This window comes from Aquila chrysaetos, chromosome 11 (genome assembly GCF_900496995.4).
Source record: "Aquila chrysaetos chrysaetos chromosome 11, bAquChr1.4, whole genome shotgun sequence".
Lineage (NCBI taxonomy): Eukaryota > Metazoa > Chordata > Aves > Accipitriformes > Accipitridae > Aquila > Aquila chrysaetos.
In genome coordinates this window covers 3394927-3411849 of record NC_044014.1, presented here as the reverse complement: position 1 = coordinate 3411849, position 16923 = coordinate 3394927, and the positions used below count along the sequence as shown (strand labels likewise).

Sequence of the window (16923 nt, the reverse complement as noted above, 5' to 3'; positions counted from 1 at the left end):
TTATCCTGAATATGAAATCTGATATTGCTTAATGTCAGAGAATACTACTTGCAGAACCACGGTGCACATATAATAAGAAAGGAAGAATAGCAAGAGGCGTTGTTAGAAGTTTTCTTCCCAAGTCTTGTGGTTTTTGTAGCAGTAACTTCTAAGAAATTACAAAATTCTCCTGGTGTTAAAACATGAACAAGTGATTCCCACATCTCGTTTGTCATGCATTTACTTCCATGAAGACATATGAACAGCTAAACAATACTGCAGTGCTTTGCTAATAACTTTGAATTCAAGAGCAGGCAAGGTGTGATGCTGCCAGTGGCCTCAATTTGGTAGCAGGAAGGGTTCCAGTCCCTGTTACAGCTTTACTCTGAGGAGCAGATCACTTAATGAGTTTGTTTATAGTTTGTGTCTCAAGGATATCTTTTAGATTAATTGCATGTGGTCAGCTGCCAAAAAGAGCATTGGTGCACTGGGATTGCATTTTCAAGGGAGATTTGCTTTACTGGAGGTAGCCAGTTTCAAACTGGTCAATCTGCAGACTAGAGAGATACTCCATGTTATCAACGTTTTGCATCAAAAGTCACTAAATGACCACATTTATGCTTTTATTCAGTTTGTAATTTGTGTTTAAATGTTGAATAGGTATTCAGTTTTGATCTGCAGATAGCAGAGGATGTGGCATGTTCTTCATCTCACTAGTTTATGATTGCCTGCAGCATCAAAAATCATGAACTTCTTTCCCATTTGGATTTATCTGTATTTAGCTTCTAGCCGTATGTGCCTGTTGTGTCTTTCTCTGCTACATTAAAGAGCTTTTAATAACGGGTATTTTCTCTCTGTGAGAAGGTTCTTGCACTATAATCAAGTCAGCTTTTTGATAATCTGAACAGACTGAAGTCTTTAAGTTTCACAGTTAGATACTTTTTCCCTGAGTCTTTATGAGTCGTTATATTCTTTTCCTGCACCTTCTGCAATTCTTTTGTTGCCTTGTAAATATAGGGGAGAATTTTATTTCAGTTATTCCAGTTGTACTCACTCAAATGAGGCCTAGGTGTAGTCTGAATGAGATAGCTATGCGTAGCCTGAATAGTTTATTGATGCAGGTTGTTCAGAAAGATGTATTCTTTTTAAGAGTGTCTTGAACTAATGGCTTAGATTTTGAGGGTTATGAAGACAGTAAGAGAGACTGCTTCTGGGTAAGATCAAAGCATTCAGGGCCTCTGTGTTGTCTTCGTCTCAATGTTATCTTTCACAATAAAAATAGAAAGGCTGTTGTTCTGCAACTTCAGTTTTGCATGGTATTGTTTGTTTGCACTAAAATTGTTGTGTATATACACTGTCCACAGTTTAAACCAACATGTCAAATTCTGTTTTGTGGTTAAAGATTTAATCTTTTGTCTCTGAATGCATATGTGTATTGAAAACGCTCTGGAAAAGAGGTTTCTTCCATTGTAAATCTGGAACTTTATCTTCCTGTGTCCTAGCTTAGCTGAACGTTGCCAAGAAAAGTTTGTGTATGCTGCTCGTGCTATTTAATATCCATAGTTCCAGCCTTTATAAACAATTAGGGTATTTAACTTCCCAAAAGGTTTAGTGCTTTCCTGGTTTTTCACTTCCCTTCAGGTGTTAGCTGTGGTCTCGTAAGATACTGATGCACTCAGCTTTGCACACTGATGAACTGTAAAGTGTTATTCTGAAGGTTTAACTGTGGGGGGTGGTGGGGGAAGGATTCTGTGATTCTGTAACACGTTGTAGATGGAGTATTGCAGAACTTGAGCCTCTTGCTGTTAAAATGCACCATTTTTAGTCCTGTTCTACTCGGTATAGAGAGTCATTGAATAGAGTAGCTCTGTGAACCAAGAAAAGCATCTCTTTCCCTTGAATGCCTGTTCTGAATACAGTATGACCCGGGCTTTAAGGTAACATAAACACAAGCATTTACACTTGTTTAGATACCTAAAGCAGAGTGTAAGACTCTCTATTCAGTGTTCTGTGCTGTAGAAAGTTAAGCTCCTATTTTAGAGCTATTTGTAGACTCCAACCCTTTTGAATTAATATTTTATAATTGCAATTTTATAATTGCAATTTATTATATGTATCTAAAAGATGCTCATTAGACTTCAAAACTAACTTCTACCCATCTTTTTTCCTCCAAACAGCAAGATAACAGAGAAATGTTTCGCAGTGTACGGCACATGATATATGATCTTATTGAGTGGAGATCTCAAATACTCTCTGGGACCCTACCCCAAGATGAGCTCAAAGAACTGAAAAAGAAAGTGACTGCCAAAATTGATTATGGCAACAGGTTTGTGAACAGTATTTTCCAAGAATTCAACCAAATCAGCTTGTGTAATACGCATTAGCTGTCAATGATTTCTTGCAGGATTCTTTTATTCCTGTATTTATGGAGTTGTAATAGTAGTATGTTAACATTCCTGTTATAGCGAGATAAAGAATGAAGTTGATATAGCATCTTTAAAGTATAGTTCAAGTTATAATATGTAAAGTGGAATCCATATGTAACTCTCTCGCTTGATGTTTTTATCAATTTGATACTGTTATGAAGTTGTAATTTTTAAGGTCAATTGAAAAGTGCAAGTATTGCCTCCATTCAAAATATAATTTAAACTCTACTTGCTTTTGCAGCATAAACAGTTGTTGCCTTCTCAACACCACCAGCTGCTCACTCTAGCTATTACGTGATGTTGGAGGATTTGGCTCAGAAGCATCATTTAGCTCATTGTTCCTCTACTTATATAGCTTGTACCAGAAGATTAACAAACAGATTTAATAAAAGAAAGTATCTATTTAACAGAAGAGAATGGAAATTGTGAAGGAAATATTTACCAACACCCCCCCCCCCCAACCCTAGCAGTATAGGTTGCATACGTTAAATCTGTTAGTAATTCAGGCATATTAACTCTCCAAACAGCAGTCTGGATTTAAGCAAAATTTTTTTAAATATAAGTTTTAGATTACGAGTTGTCTATACAGTTATGACTTTCCATTTTGATTGAAAATGAGTAATCCTATCTTATTCTTCAATCAGGAAATTATTTGAAGCAGTGTTTTGAATACTGAGAGACAGTGTTGTAGTACTGCGCACCTGGGGACTGGAAAACTTTTCAACAAACCAGTCTTTAAATCCATTGTGATGTAAATAACTCATCAGATTTCAGCTATTTGTGTTTTATTCCTTAAGAACTGCGAATTTTGCAGTATTTCTGTTGATGAACTTTATCAGCAAAAGCTGTGATTAAAAAAAAAAAAATCAGTAACTGCAGTCAGTCAGTAATTAGCATTTATAATCCAAGATATGGACTGTTGTACCTCAGTAGACAATTAACCAGATGTTGTTGATATTATTTGTTTGGCTACTGTATTTTACCATCTGGCTAAGGAGTTGGTTAAAGTTACTCTGAATAACCTCCAGATGCTCAGTGTTCAAATACAATGGAACATCTTGTGCTGCGCTGTATATTCAGAATGTTCTGATGGACTAATTAAGTGATCAGAACATTCTCTGTGGAGTATAGGAGGGAAGTGAATTTGAACTTCTGAGTAAATACTCAGAACTGAAAGATACCATATGTTTCTAATGTAGTCATACATTCACTTTTGTCTAAAATAAGCACGAATGATGATTTCAATATCCAGACAGAATGAATTCATTATGCATTTTATAAATGTTTACTTATCTAATCATATCCTAACTTTTCCTGTTTTGTGAAATACTGATTTGTAAATAAGATTTTTTTTCTATAAATAAAGGCAGCAATTTTACTGCATGTTGTCAAAATAACCGAGGAAGTAAATAGTCTTAAGAATTTGTATTTTTAATGTTTTCCTGAAATTAGGTCAGGTAATTTTGTTGTGAAAACATGGTTTTTTGTTCAGTTGGAAAAATCTGTAACTGGGACACTTAGGAAAAAATTCCATTTTTTTCCCAAGCATTGTTTGCAAGTTAAAGGATAAAACAAAGAAATTAAATCAAAGGCGTGTTTGCTTCTATTTATTTGACGGTCTGTGCAAACATTCTTGTCCTGTTGGTGTGTAGTAGGCTGGGTGATTAGTCTTTCTCTGAATTTCTGAGTTACCTTTTCCTCTGGCCCAAGTGGGTGTTTCCTACGGAAGGGCTCTGCTTTCGTTCCTCCAGGGCTGACATTTACTATACAAGTGGTCAGTGGGTGTTTCTTCTGCTGTGGCTGCTGTCCCGGAAACAGTACTAGGGAGGAGCAAGATGATTTTGGCTGCTTTTCTGTTTAGTTTCAATGATGAAATCATTTTCTCACTAGAAAATTCATCTGGGAGCTTGGTGTTCCAGGGATGCTTTAGAGAGTTTAGTGATGACTAGGTACACTTACAGGCTTAGGAGGTGTTTCTTAATAAGCTGCTGCCTGCACTCTGCAACTTGAGTGATATTCATCCACCTTTAATTAATACAGGGCAATTAATTGGAGGGGTTTGTGTATTGACCCTGCTCAAGGCTTTGTTTAACGCCTCCAGGTTTCTCTCTTGTCAGGGAGGGGCGAGGAGTGATCCTCTAAGTACATGAAACAAGTCTTCTGTTCCTCTTTTCAAGTAATTGCGGGTTATGTCCAAAGGGGCCTTACTCTCAAATAAACCCGGAACCTCTGTGTGGCTTATCAGGCACTGCAAGTTTGATTTAAGCTCATTGATCAAACATACTTCAAAACCAAAGTTACAGCAGCTCCATCATGAAAGGTGACTACAGAGTTAGAAGAAGAAAATAAGGACCATATGTATTGGAATGGAGGTGAGCAGGTCAGTCTTAGGGAAGATAGGCAGAGAAATGTGGATCAACCTAGACCTATTTATTTATTTTTTTTTTTATCCTTGGTTCTGCTGCTAGCACTGTACTAACATGGAAAAATGTGAAAGGTCTTTCCTAAGACTGGATTTGATTATGGCAGAAACCTTCCTCTCTGCAGAAGGTAATCATGGACGTTAACACCCTGCTGACAGAAATCTGGCTTCTGCTTTAAATGAAGGGAAACAACTCTTGCCTTATTGTATCTCATAGCTTTTTGCTAAAGTATGAATATGCCTGCTTTGGAGGAGAATGTGAAGTGGGATGAAATGAACTGACCAATTTGCATGTGACGTGACTGTAGTGGATATTTGTTCAAACTGTCAGATGAATCAGAGGAGGAGACAAAGTCTTTTGCAAATTCAGTTGTTTAAGAAATTAATTCCCCAGCTGTTCTGCTATTTCATTTACATCGGTTCTTTCTGTGCTGTGGTAAAAAGTCACTTCCAGCCAGGGATGGTTATCTCCAGGGTTGGTGACATGTTAAATTGTTTTATCATGTATCAAATAATATTTTTTTCTATTGTATGTCAGGTGTGCATGACTTCAATGTTAAACACTTGGCAGGTGTTTTTTAACCATTTATTTGAGCACTGTTAATTCACAAGCATATTTTTTTGTTTGTTTAGAATTCTTGATTTAGATCTGGTTGTTAGAGATGAAGATGGCAATATTTTGGACCCAGAGCAGACCAGCACTATTAGCCTTTTCAGAGCACATGAAATAGCTTCCAAGCAAGTTGAAGAGAGGCTACAGGAGGAAAAAGTAAGATATACTATGCACTGTAGCTTTTCCCTTTGAAACATAAGACTGTAAACTAACAAGGTGCCTGTTATTTTTAGCATTGGTAGTGAAGAATTTGATATGTTTATGAAGAGTTATCAGGCTTAAATATTCTGTAAGAACTGGTATGTCTTAAGCTGTTTAATTGTCGTTTTCATCCTTTAAAGGGCTTAGTAGAATTTATGGTTAAGACCTACATTGATAGGCCTGCTACATTTGTAGGTTAATATCAGAGACACATACATAGCAGGTTTGTATGTTAGGTTGTCATGAGAGTTTATTTTTGAGAATCAAGTAGAATAATGTCCTCATTATGTTTGTATGATTTCTGTACGCCAATCCTGAAAATTTGTTTTTCGAAATACAAGGGGCAAATTTAAAGACACTTAAAGCTTCTTTGCAATTCAAATTCTTATTTTTAAAAGGAAGAACATTTCTGTTGTAAGGAGCCCTGCCCGTGTCAGCAGCAGTTAGTGGAGCATGGTACTCCTGAGGAGTTGCTCATGAGTGCGTTAGTGCAACTTAATGAGTTACTGCATCCTGTTGAGTTGTAATGGGCCATACACACACTTGCAGCCCTTACCAGACTTGGTGTAAAAATACACCAGTTTAAACGGGATTTAAACTATTAAATTTTTGCATCCAAAGTTGTTTCTTTGTCCCTGCTTCAGCCAGCTTCCTTTTTGTCCCATGTGCATTCCTCCCTTCTGCCTAGCTAAAGTAGTTTGTGCAAAGTTATGGGAGCTAAAGTCTGAGGGGTGGGTAACCTGTAGAAATGGCACTGTTTTCTCTCCTGTCTTTCTTGGCTCTCTGTACTGGTCAGAAAAACATCAGGCAAAGCAAAGAACAAACTTCCTTTTTTTTTGTCAGATATATTTGAGGCTCTATTTTTTTTTTTCTCCATTTGTTTAGCTCTCTTGTTAATAAGTGAAGACATCTCTCTCTTCCCCCCCCCCCCTTTTTTTCTTTCCCCTCTTTTTTTTTTCTTTCTCCTTACAGTGTGGCACTTCAAGACAGATCCAGAAAATGAAATCTGTTGTAAATCCTAATATAAACAAAGATCACAGGAGTAGATAGTCAACAGAAAACCCCTCTTCTGTCTGAAGGGTTTTAGGAAAGTTTTATAGCAGATGGATATTCGTTAGGCAAAGTTAAACTTAAGTTTCTTCTGTTTTTGAATTACAGTCTCAGAAACAGAATATCGATATCAACAGACAAGCCAAGTTTGCTGCCACTCCTTCATTTGCTTTATTTGTAAATTTAAAAAATGTAGTCTGTAAAATAGGGGAAGATGCTGAAGTCCTGATGTCTCTGTACGATCCACTGGAATCAAAATTTATCAGGTTAGTGTACTCCTGAGTCTACTCCCTAATCTGTGCTTGCTCAGTTATAGTAGCAGGATGAGAGGGCTCGTGAAAGTCAAATTTCTGTGAAAGGCGTGGGAAAGGGCCATCTGGGAAGGAGCAGTGCAGCAGCACTTCATCGTCGTGTTCAGCACCGCATCAGGCAAGTCTCTTCACCTTGGGTAGGTTTCAGGGTCGCGGTGTTCCTCATCACGCTGTGCCTGTGGTTCCCCAAGCGCAGAGCTTAAATGAGACGTGAACACACCTGGAAGGGTGTGCGCCCTCGCTTGGCAGCAGCCTTGGCACTAATCTGAGAGTTTGATTTCTACATCCCCTGCATCCTTAAAGAAATTCTTACACTTTGTTGCTGAGGAGTTGCTTTCTTTTTTACAAATGATATACACAAAGGGAAATGTCAGCTCTCCACTAAGTAAATATTGGTTTGTTTGGGTTAAGTAGATTGGGTTTAAAGTAGTCTTCTCTAAATTCTGAAGTTGATTTTATCTGTTTATGTTAAAGGACGCCATTTAAACAAAAACTCCTCAAAATATTGTTCTTTCAGTGAAAACTACTTGGTGAGATGGTCAAGCTGTGGACTCCCTAAAGATATAGACAGATTGCATAACCTTCGAGCAGTATTCACCGTAAGTGTGTGTGCTTGGTTCAGCTGGCAAACTTTAAAGCACTTATTCACAAGCTATGAAACAACTGAGGAATGTAACGATCTGTATGTAAACAGTGTGGAGTTATCTCTGCTGGTAATGATGCTGGGGAAGGCTCACATGAAACATTTCCATACATGACTACTAAATATTCTTGATACCTGGCTAAAACCAAAGTTGCTCTTTGAAGTTTTAACCTACTAGAAATGATTTGGCCTCCTAAGCAATTAATTTACACAGGAGTCAAGATGTTTAAGTACTGTTACAAAAACTCCTTTACTCTGAGAAAAGTTTGCCCTGGTGCTAGAGGCTGGCATGGTGAAGGCAAACTCTGAACAGCAAACCTTCTGCCTACTAGAATGGAACTAGAAATTCAATTATTATAAAGTAATCTGAAGAAACTACAATTTCTAGGACCTGGGCAGCAAAGACCTGAAAAGAGAGAAAATCAGTTTCGTCTGTCAGATTGTGCGAGTGGGCAGAATGGAGCTGAGGGACAACAACACAAGAAAACTAACCTCTGGGCTGCGGCGACCTTTTGGAGTAGCAGGTAGCTCTCTGTGCGCTATATCTGTCTATATGACATTATATTCTTGTATAGAAAGTTGGGGGTGTGAAACTCCTGTGGGGTTGTATAAACTCAGAATTGTTCCCAGGTCCAGGTTAATCAGACTGATTGCTGTGTTGTAGAGTTTACTGTAGCTTTCAGGACTCGCATTTAGCTAGAGATGCCAAAAGGTTATTTGCCACATGATGTTACTCTATAGGAAAATTCTGAAATTGTGCGGTTGACTCCATCCCTCTTCTGAGTCAGCATTGCTTCCAGTCCCCCAGGGTATTCCCTCAGCAACCCTTTTCCCATGTTGATAGCTTAATTCAGTACACTTTGTTTTTGTTTTCAGTAATGGATGTTACAGACATAATAAATGGAAAAGTGGATGATGAGGACAAACAGCACTTCATACCATTTCAACCGTAAGTAGGGAATAGCTTAAAGAACAAGCAGAAGTGAAAGAATTATGGTTTTAACTTTCATTTAAAAATGACAAAACACTTTAAACTTTTGATTGGAAGAAGTGTTCTGTAGATATTCTGAAATTAGTTTATTTCAGTGTGATATTTTATCTTTAGTACTTACTAATATTTCTTCTTGATAATTTCCCGTTAGTTATAATAGTGATAGCCCCAGAAACTTTTTTTTTAAAGTCTTGAGTTTAAAGCCTGCATTCCCAGTTTTGCAGTCTTGTTTTCTTTTTGTTTAAAGATGTCAGGGTGATAATGTGTAAGAGGTGAAATGCTTAAAATAAGTGCATTGCTGGTTCAGCTCTGCCTGAGATTGAGAAAGACAAGCAGTGTTACCAACATCCACTGCAGGTGACTTCTGTGAAATTAGTAAATGGTAAATTAGTAAATGATAAATTAGTAAATTTATCGTGGTAGCAGATATAATTTCATAGTAGGCGCCACAGTAATTGGCGTACAAACAAAAGCTGAGAATTTGAAGGATGGCTTGATGTACCTCCTGCAATACCTTCTCATAATTCAACTTGTATCATGTGAGACTTTTACCAGAAGCCTTAGGTATTTTGGTTGGATGGTAAGGGCGAAGATGTGTCTGCTGCACGTTCCTGTTATAGCTGCTTCACAGAATCAAGGAGTCTGCTATGTGGACCTGGTCTTACTTGTCATCTAAAACTGCAGACCTTTCCACACTGACTCTAAGGTTGCTGACATGAAGTTTGACAGATGCTATTTTAAAATAATTAAATTAGCTAATAGCAAATATGGATTTGGTGTCCTTTGAAGTACAGACATGTATGAATTTAACATAATATCAAAGATCAGTTTTGACTTCAAGCCACAAAATCATATTAAGACATATGGGTTTAATAGCCTGAATTTTTGTGAATATATAGATACGTGCAGGGAAAGTGCTTTTAGAAGAAAAAGCTTATTAACAAAAGAGAATGTGTGGCAAATACTCTGTTCTATCCGTAGTTCATAGGGGTTATTCCATGAAGTGGGGAAGGGTAGAAGGGATAAGTCAAATAAAAGTGCATAAAATGTGAATGCTTAGTTTTCCCATTGTGTGAAATGTTAGACTGCCATCTGTTCAAAAAGGCAAAACATAGTTAAGTTAGCTAAATTCCTTGATTAATATACTAATGGATATTCAGAGGGGTTTTGATAATATTTAAAAAAAAAGCTAGAAATAATGTAATCTCAGATTAACTTTATTTTGGAAAATAGGCTTAATTTAGGAAGCCCTTGTGGTTTGAAGATGTAGGGCTACTGAGAGGATTGTAAGGTCTGCAGGTGTTATAGGGAGCCGAGCGGGTGTATGCCTCGTGTCTGACACGGTTTCGTTTGCATGCAACAGTGTTGCTGGAGTGTTGTAGCAGGTGTTAATGTGAAAATCAGAAGTACAATTCCATTCTTTCAAGGAAAACGGGGGTTTTTAGGGAAGAGGGCATTCATGATATGTTTATTGTGTGGTGAACAATAGCAAGTTTATTTTTTAGTGAGTGTTCAAGTATGCAATGAAAATGAATCTTTGTGTATCAAAGTGGATGCTAATGGAACATCTAGTTTTCTGCTCCATTAACACTGATTTATTTTTTCTGTATATATAAATCAGCTTTTTGAAAAGATGTACAATGTGATTTTTCTTCCCCCCCCCCCCCCCCCCCGCGCTAAATTAAAACATTCTTCTGAAAAAGTATATTCCAAAGAATATGACTAATGTGAAAACACACGATGAATACTGGTGTCATTATTTCCAACGTAGACTTAGGCTGTATATATGAGCCACATTTTTCTTCTTGTTCATGCTTTGCTTCTGTTGTACCACATGCAATTCTGTTTTCATATCTTTGTTTGTTTGTATTCATTCACTAGCCACCAACACAATGGCTGTCAAAAGCACATGGCAAGATTACTTAAATGACACTTAATGCTGCTGTTTATAGTTTCCATCTTTTCATTTATTCATCAAGTTTAACAGAATGTTTGGATTATCTGCTTTTCTTCTCCTATGCCATTTCTGTGAGATTTACGGTAGCTTTTCCTTCAGACGGTATGCACTGCTGCTTAACCTATAGAATGACAAAAGTGACCCTGGAGGTGTTGCAGGGCCAGTCTGCTATATATATTAAAGAGAAAACTGCCTGGATAGGTTTTCACTGCTTAACAGGGGATTCTCAGGTGGGAGACATCCTTCCTATCCTCACAAAGCGTTACTGGGGCCTGTGCGTGCATGTCCCTGAAGGGAGAAGTAACAGCGCAGGTGTGCTGTACTTCTCTGCGGTAGATCAGCATTCTTCTGATTAATGGTCTTCCTCTGTCTTTCTTGTTACCTTTCCTGTCCTTTGTCTTGCGTTGACTAATAAATACTCTTTGTCACAACTATGATACGATCTTTTGTGTTCCCTTGTTACTGTGACTTCTGGTTTTCTGTGACCCTTTGTTTCCTGGTGTTGGTCGTCATGTGCATCCTCCAGGCTAGCGTTGGATGACGCCATTCGACACAAGCAGCTGAACATATCATCCCGTTTTTCACCCAGGGTGGCAGGGGAGAATGATTTCCTTCAGACTGTTATAAACAAAGTGATTGCTGCTAAAGAAGTTAACCACAAGGGTCAGGGTATGTACTGTTCTTTATATACACCGGTGTACCTAAAACTGCTCATCGCTTGATTTGCAACGTGTGATGATTTTAATTTTGGAATCAAGGGTGCATAATATTACCTTCACTTGCTTACTGCTGTTTGGTAACAGCAAATGTGTTTGCACGGTTCGTTCCCCCTCTTCCCCATCCTTCAGGGCTCATTCTGCTATCCCACCCTGCCCCGCACCTTTCCTGCCCAACCCCGTGTTAACTCCACAGGTTATCTGTCCTTTCTCTGCATTGTCCATCACTTGGACATCTTTGTATTTCCGTACTGGAAATGATGATTCAGGGAGTCAGCTCTTGTGCCCTTGAGCTGTGGACTTTGACCTCCTCATGTTGAAGGAAGGGATATTCTCTTCCTTCGCCTTATTTTTCTGCTTCGCAGCTGCGCTTGCAGCAATTTGGCTCCCTCTCAAGACGACCAGGGCATTGCTCCCGCCAGCACCGCACCTGCCTGAGCTCGGAGGTGGTAAGGACGGAGCCAGAACAAGGCAACCCCGCTGATATCTTCTCTGGCGGGCTGCTCGTGTCACTGCTCGTAACTCAGCGTGTGCTCTGCTGACGTGGAACTGAGTTAGCTCCCAAAGTCTGGGTGGTTGCGTTTTTTTTTTTTTTTGTGTGTGTGTATACAACACTTCATGATCATAATGTGTCTGCCAGTTAAAAAATGAATTGTGTGATGGCTCAGTTATTACTGTACTGGCTTCAATATTTTTTGGGGAGTCTGAATTAATACGGTGTTACGCAGGCCAGTGTGGAGTTTCCACCAAACACTGTGTATGTGAATATCTGTATCACTTGTACGGGGTATCTGACCAACAGACACAAGGAAAATTATATACTTTTTTGCTGATTTCTACTAATTAATAGCAAATAAAAATTTAAATAAACTTTTTTAAAATTATCCACTAGCTAAAGAGGAAAACTTAGATCTGCTGTTCCCTCCCTCTTTTCACCTGTGGCCAGTGTGTATCGGAAAAGAGGAAACATTTCAGCTGCTTTGATTCATTTTGGTTTCTTTCCCTAAGAAAGGCATCCAAGCAAACAGAAAAGGATTAAGAGTTGTTGCTTAGCCAGTCAGTGTAGGTACAGTTACTGTTTAATGAAATAGGAACTGTTAGAACCATCTCTGGCAACAAGTCAGCATATAGTCTTTTATAAGAGATTTTAAGAGAAGAGAAAGCTAGCTGCCAAATTTATACAAAATGCATGTATAGTTAATTGTGTAACAGGATAACCCACAATTTGTTTTATAGATGAGTATTTTTGGGGGTATTTTTCATAGATTCTAATTTTAGGATTTTCTTCTGCAAATCACTGCTTTAATTATTTCATGCTTAAATTTGATTTCCAGTCACTTTACCAAGTGTAAGTCGTCTTTTGTTTTTTTTTAGGTTTGGGATTTTTTTTTTTCCACTTTGGTATTTTTCTTTTTGCTATAACAAGTGTGCCTGATGTTAGTTGGCAAACAGCAGCTTTTTAGTGGCTGCTTCTGCTACTGAGGAGGAAAGTGTCAACTGTGTAAAGCTGATGCTGTAGATTTCTTTGTGCTCAGCACAGTAAAAACAACTTACGGGGGTGGTGGTGATGAGTCAATTCAGGGTACATATCTGCTGTTGGTGCTGTCTTTGTTGGCATCTCGATATTGGTTGGTTGTAATACTTAGGTTTTTCTATTCAAATCAGTGTTGCCACTTCTCTTTCTTCCTGTGGAATATAAACATTTCATTAGAAAGAACTTGTGAGAGTTCAAAGGATAGATATAAGCTCGAGGCAGTTCTGCTAATGGCTTAATAACTGTATTTCCACGAGACCCTTTGTGGAAGACTTTAGTGATAAGGGAAGTCTAGTTCTGCGAGGAGGAGGGATTCTTCTAGGGTCACGCTGGCTTCTTGCCAAGGGCACGGTAGGCTTGCTTGCATTTTCACAGTCCAGACTTCAGTAGGTCCAGCTGATAACCGAGCCTTTCCTCCTTCCTGTCTGTTGTATGGTCTTGCTAAACTGTTTTTCTTTGGAATGGAGACCTGTTGTATTGAAATTTTTAGACTGTGAATTTTTGGCTATAGTAAGCCCATGTAAGGGAAGCTACATGCATCTGGTTTTGAACACCTGCCTAACTCCTCCCTGCTAAGGCGCCTTCTAGATGGTATTGCTGCAAAGTGCACAGTGCAAAGTCCTGAATCTATCTTGCACAGATTTCCAGTTTCCCAGGTTTTTTATTAGCTAGTCAAGCTTCCAGCTGAGGATTTTACACAGTATAATCAGACATACTTGTGTGCTGTACTCATGTTTCCGCTTGAAGCAGTAGAGGATTTTTGAGTGTTTTAAAATACTTTGTAAAGTGTATTTTTTGTGAATGAAGAGCAGTCACCTTAATGTACGTTCTTACATTTTAGAATGTGTAAAAAGAAATCTTTACCAACTAGAAAAAAACCCCACCAGTTTAATAATTGTGGTTTTTACACAACAGGTTTGTGGGTGACTTTGAAACTTCTTCCAGGAGATATTCATCAAATTAGGAAAGAGTTTCCACACTTAGTGGATAGGTCAACAGCCGTGGCTCGGAAAATGGGGTTTCCTGAGATTATTATGCCTGGTAAGCCATTTGTGAATTAATGCTGCTTTGTTATATTTTAATCTTCTTTAAATATCTGTATGTATGGAAGCATGGGGGAGTGGGGGGGAGGCAGGTGAATTTGAGGTATGGTACACATTAGAAATAACAGATCATCAAAGAATTTTGCCTCATTTAAAATAAACGTAAAGTAATTTGGTAATACCTGCCACATGTGCTGCATCAATAAATAAAACTAACACCCTCCTCACCCCCCGCCAAAGATGTGATATCACAGCGACAGTGGAAATTCTCTTCTTCTAGCGAAGAAAAATGTATAAGAAGTACACACTTCATATTATCTCCCTAGCAAGGGCATATGTAAACTTATATCTCTTGTGACGAATCCAAACCAGAAAGATTTTTCAGAGGAACAGGCTTGATTTAGAGATATGCAAGTCTCTTAGAGGTTGTACTAGATTTGAATACTGTTTTTGAAAGAAAGCCATACTGTCTTTAATACATATATTCCATGGACGTTCAATTCTGGTGTTTACAAAAAAAAACCACCCCAAACAAACCGTGGTGCTTCTCAAAATAAAAACTGCCTTAAGCAGCAGACTACAGAAAAAACCCTGCACTGTCCTTTTCAGACTGATGGGCTCTGGAGGATCCATTAGATATTTTCAAACCCCATCCCAGTTCCAGCTCTCCCTGTGGTTGCTGACTCTGTGTTTGTCAGATGTTTTACTGTATATCCAGTATGGTGTAAGTGCCTCAGTGCCTCTGCTTGTTATCATCATATGCTGGTGTGTAAACATCTGCATCATGAAATTGTTGGAAATCCCCTGTTTCCCCTGTTCATTTTCAAAATTTCAGTTGAATTGGGGTGAAGTTGAAGAGCATTTTAAGACACAAAGCTAAATACAACCCTCCCCTGCAACACCCAAGCCAGCAAAAACATCAAACCACTTCCTGATGTAACAAGTTAAACAGACCTCTGTAGGCTGTTAAATATTTTTAAATTGTAAAATAGCTGTGTATGGAATAAATTAATGACCGCATTGAAACTCAGTGTTTCAAATTAATAATGAAAGAAGTTGCGTTTAAAGAAAAAAACAAAAAAAAAACCCAAACGTGGAACTGAGGTGTTTTTTGAGTACGTACTCTTAATGATGATGTGGTATTCTTTCAGTCCAGAAATAATGTGTGGGTTTTTTTTGTTGTTGTTTGTTTATTAGATTCAGCTTGCTGCACTACAAGTCGATATTTCAGACTTTAGAAGTCTTAGCACAATTTTAGCTAAACAGCTGTTTTCAGTACAACTAGTTTTGAATGTTCAAGATACCATGGCTTTTAAACGTTTTGCCATGTATATGTGTGATTGCTGTTACTAAAATATGTCGTTCGTTGTTTATCATTAGTTTCACAAATCAATAGGTATACTGTAAAAATTGCTAAGAACTTTGTGCTTTGCTTTCTCTTTTAGGTGATGTTCGTAATGACATCTATGTAACATTGGTTCAGGGCGACTTTGACAAAGGCAGTAAAACAACGGCAAAGAATGTAGAAGTTACAGTATCTGTTTATGATGAAGATGGGAAAAGATTAGAGGTATTAAAGTATCTCACATCTGGGTCTTTGTGATTTTGATACGTATCTATTTAAGCCTTTTCAACATCTTTCTCTGTATTTGTCAACTGAAGTCCCTATTTTTATGTACAACAAAACTTTCCCCTTTGTCATAACTAAATACATCTTGTCATATCAGTGCATGCACTTTGATACTAATTTCATGAGGAGCTCTGAGCATGAGCCATTCTGTCTTATTTTGACCTACTTCACTGATTTTGTTTATTTGAATGAAAAATTGGAGCTTAAGATAGACATAAACATTTCCTCTTTTGTTTGTGTTTTCAAGAGCGTTATTTTTCCTGGCGCTGGTGATGAAGCCATCTCAGAGTACAAGTCAGTAATATATTACCAAGTAAAGCAGCCTCGCTGGTTTGAGACTGTAAAGGTATATAAACTGTTACAATAACTTCCTCTGTGTGGGTTAATATGCAATTAATACACGTTTCAGTGGAGAGCCTTGAGAAACAAAACTAGGGAAGTTCAATGCTTGTGATCATGTTTAGCAGGACAAAAGGAATAGCTCAACTAAGGAAGGCTTTCAGAGACTGCTGGAAAATAGATTTGACTTTTATTGCATAATGAATTTTACTTCATCCTTTTGGTCAAGATGGCTGTTACGGGGGCACTCCAACATCTGTTTAGGAATGTTTTACTCTATTTCCATGCAGCTGACCTAGAGAAGCAGGGTATTAAACACAAGGTTAAAACACAATTGCTGTAGTGTTGAACTCATCAGTGTTTTGGGATCTGGCTGATTGTGCTTTAAGCTTGCTGAATTTTCTTGGGCAATAACATTTTAGCTTAAATGCCAAGTTTTAATATTACAGAGGAGGCTGATGTAAGCTTTATAAAATATATTCTGTCTAGCTGTAGTCAGTGGGAGCCGTATACGTGTACTGAGAAGGGACTTACAGGTACTCCCCACACTGATGTTTTGAGTGCAAAGGTGCTCTTGTTGCATCTGTAGACAGAAAGTGACTGCTAGGGAATGGCAGAAACCTAGACGTGGTGTTGGGGGACAGTGTACAGCACAGAACCTGAATGTGGGTGTGATTAAGAAAATACGGCGGCTCTAGGAAAAGTACTGGGGGAGAAGAGCGTTGGTTACATGTCTGCACATTGATTACATGTGGATCCAGATACATTAATAGTATATGTAGTACAAGTGTTGCGTACATAAGAGATGTGTTAAGAATTTTTACTTCACTGCTGTTGATAATCAAGTTCACCTCTATGAGTCAAACTCAAGAGAGGCTCATTCTAGAGCTGGGAGGAGTGGTAGGGGAGCCTTTGAGGTTAGAGCCCAACATCTGAAGTTGCAGGTCTTGTCGGGTAACTTAACAGGCTTGCTTTGTTCCTTCTCTCTTTCTTCGTGCAAGAATTGGTGATTTTCCTGGGGAATCTGTGACCTTTCAAGGTCTTCTATGGCAAAATGAAGCTGGTACT

At 38.2% G+C, this 16923-nt stretch overlaps 1 protein-coding gene across 2 annotated transcripts in view; it reads left to right on the top strand.

Annotated features, from left to right (window-relative positions):
• DOCK1 (dedicator of cytokinesis 1) overlaps positions 1-16923 on the top strand; it is a 320074-nt gene that overhangs the window by 34702 nt on the left and 268449 nt on the right. The window contains exons 6-15 of one of the 2 annotated variants that reach the window (XM_030029725.2): positions 2157-2305; positions 5461-5596; positions 6800-6957; positions 7520-7601; positions 8034-8169; positions 8522-8594; positions 11183-11262; positions 13759-13884; positions 15332-15456; positions 15764-15862. In XM_030029725.2, the coding sequence (XP_029885585.1) occupies positions 2157-2305; positions 5461-5596; positions 6800-6957; positions 7520-7601; positions 8034-8169; positions 8522-8594; positions 11183-11262; positions 13759-13884; positions 15332-15456; positions 15764-15862 (1164 nt within the window). Of the gene's footprint in view, positions 1-2156; positions 2306-5460; positions 5597-6799; positions 6958-7519; positions 7602-8033; positions 8170-8521; positions 8595-11119; positions 11263-13758; positions 13885-15331; positions 15457-15763; positions 15863-16923 lie in introns of both variants that reach the window. The other variant, XM_030029723.2, reaches the window with a different exon arrangement.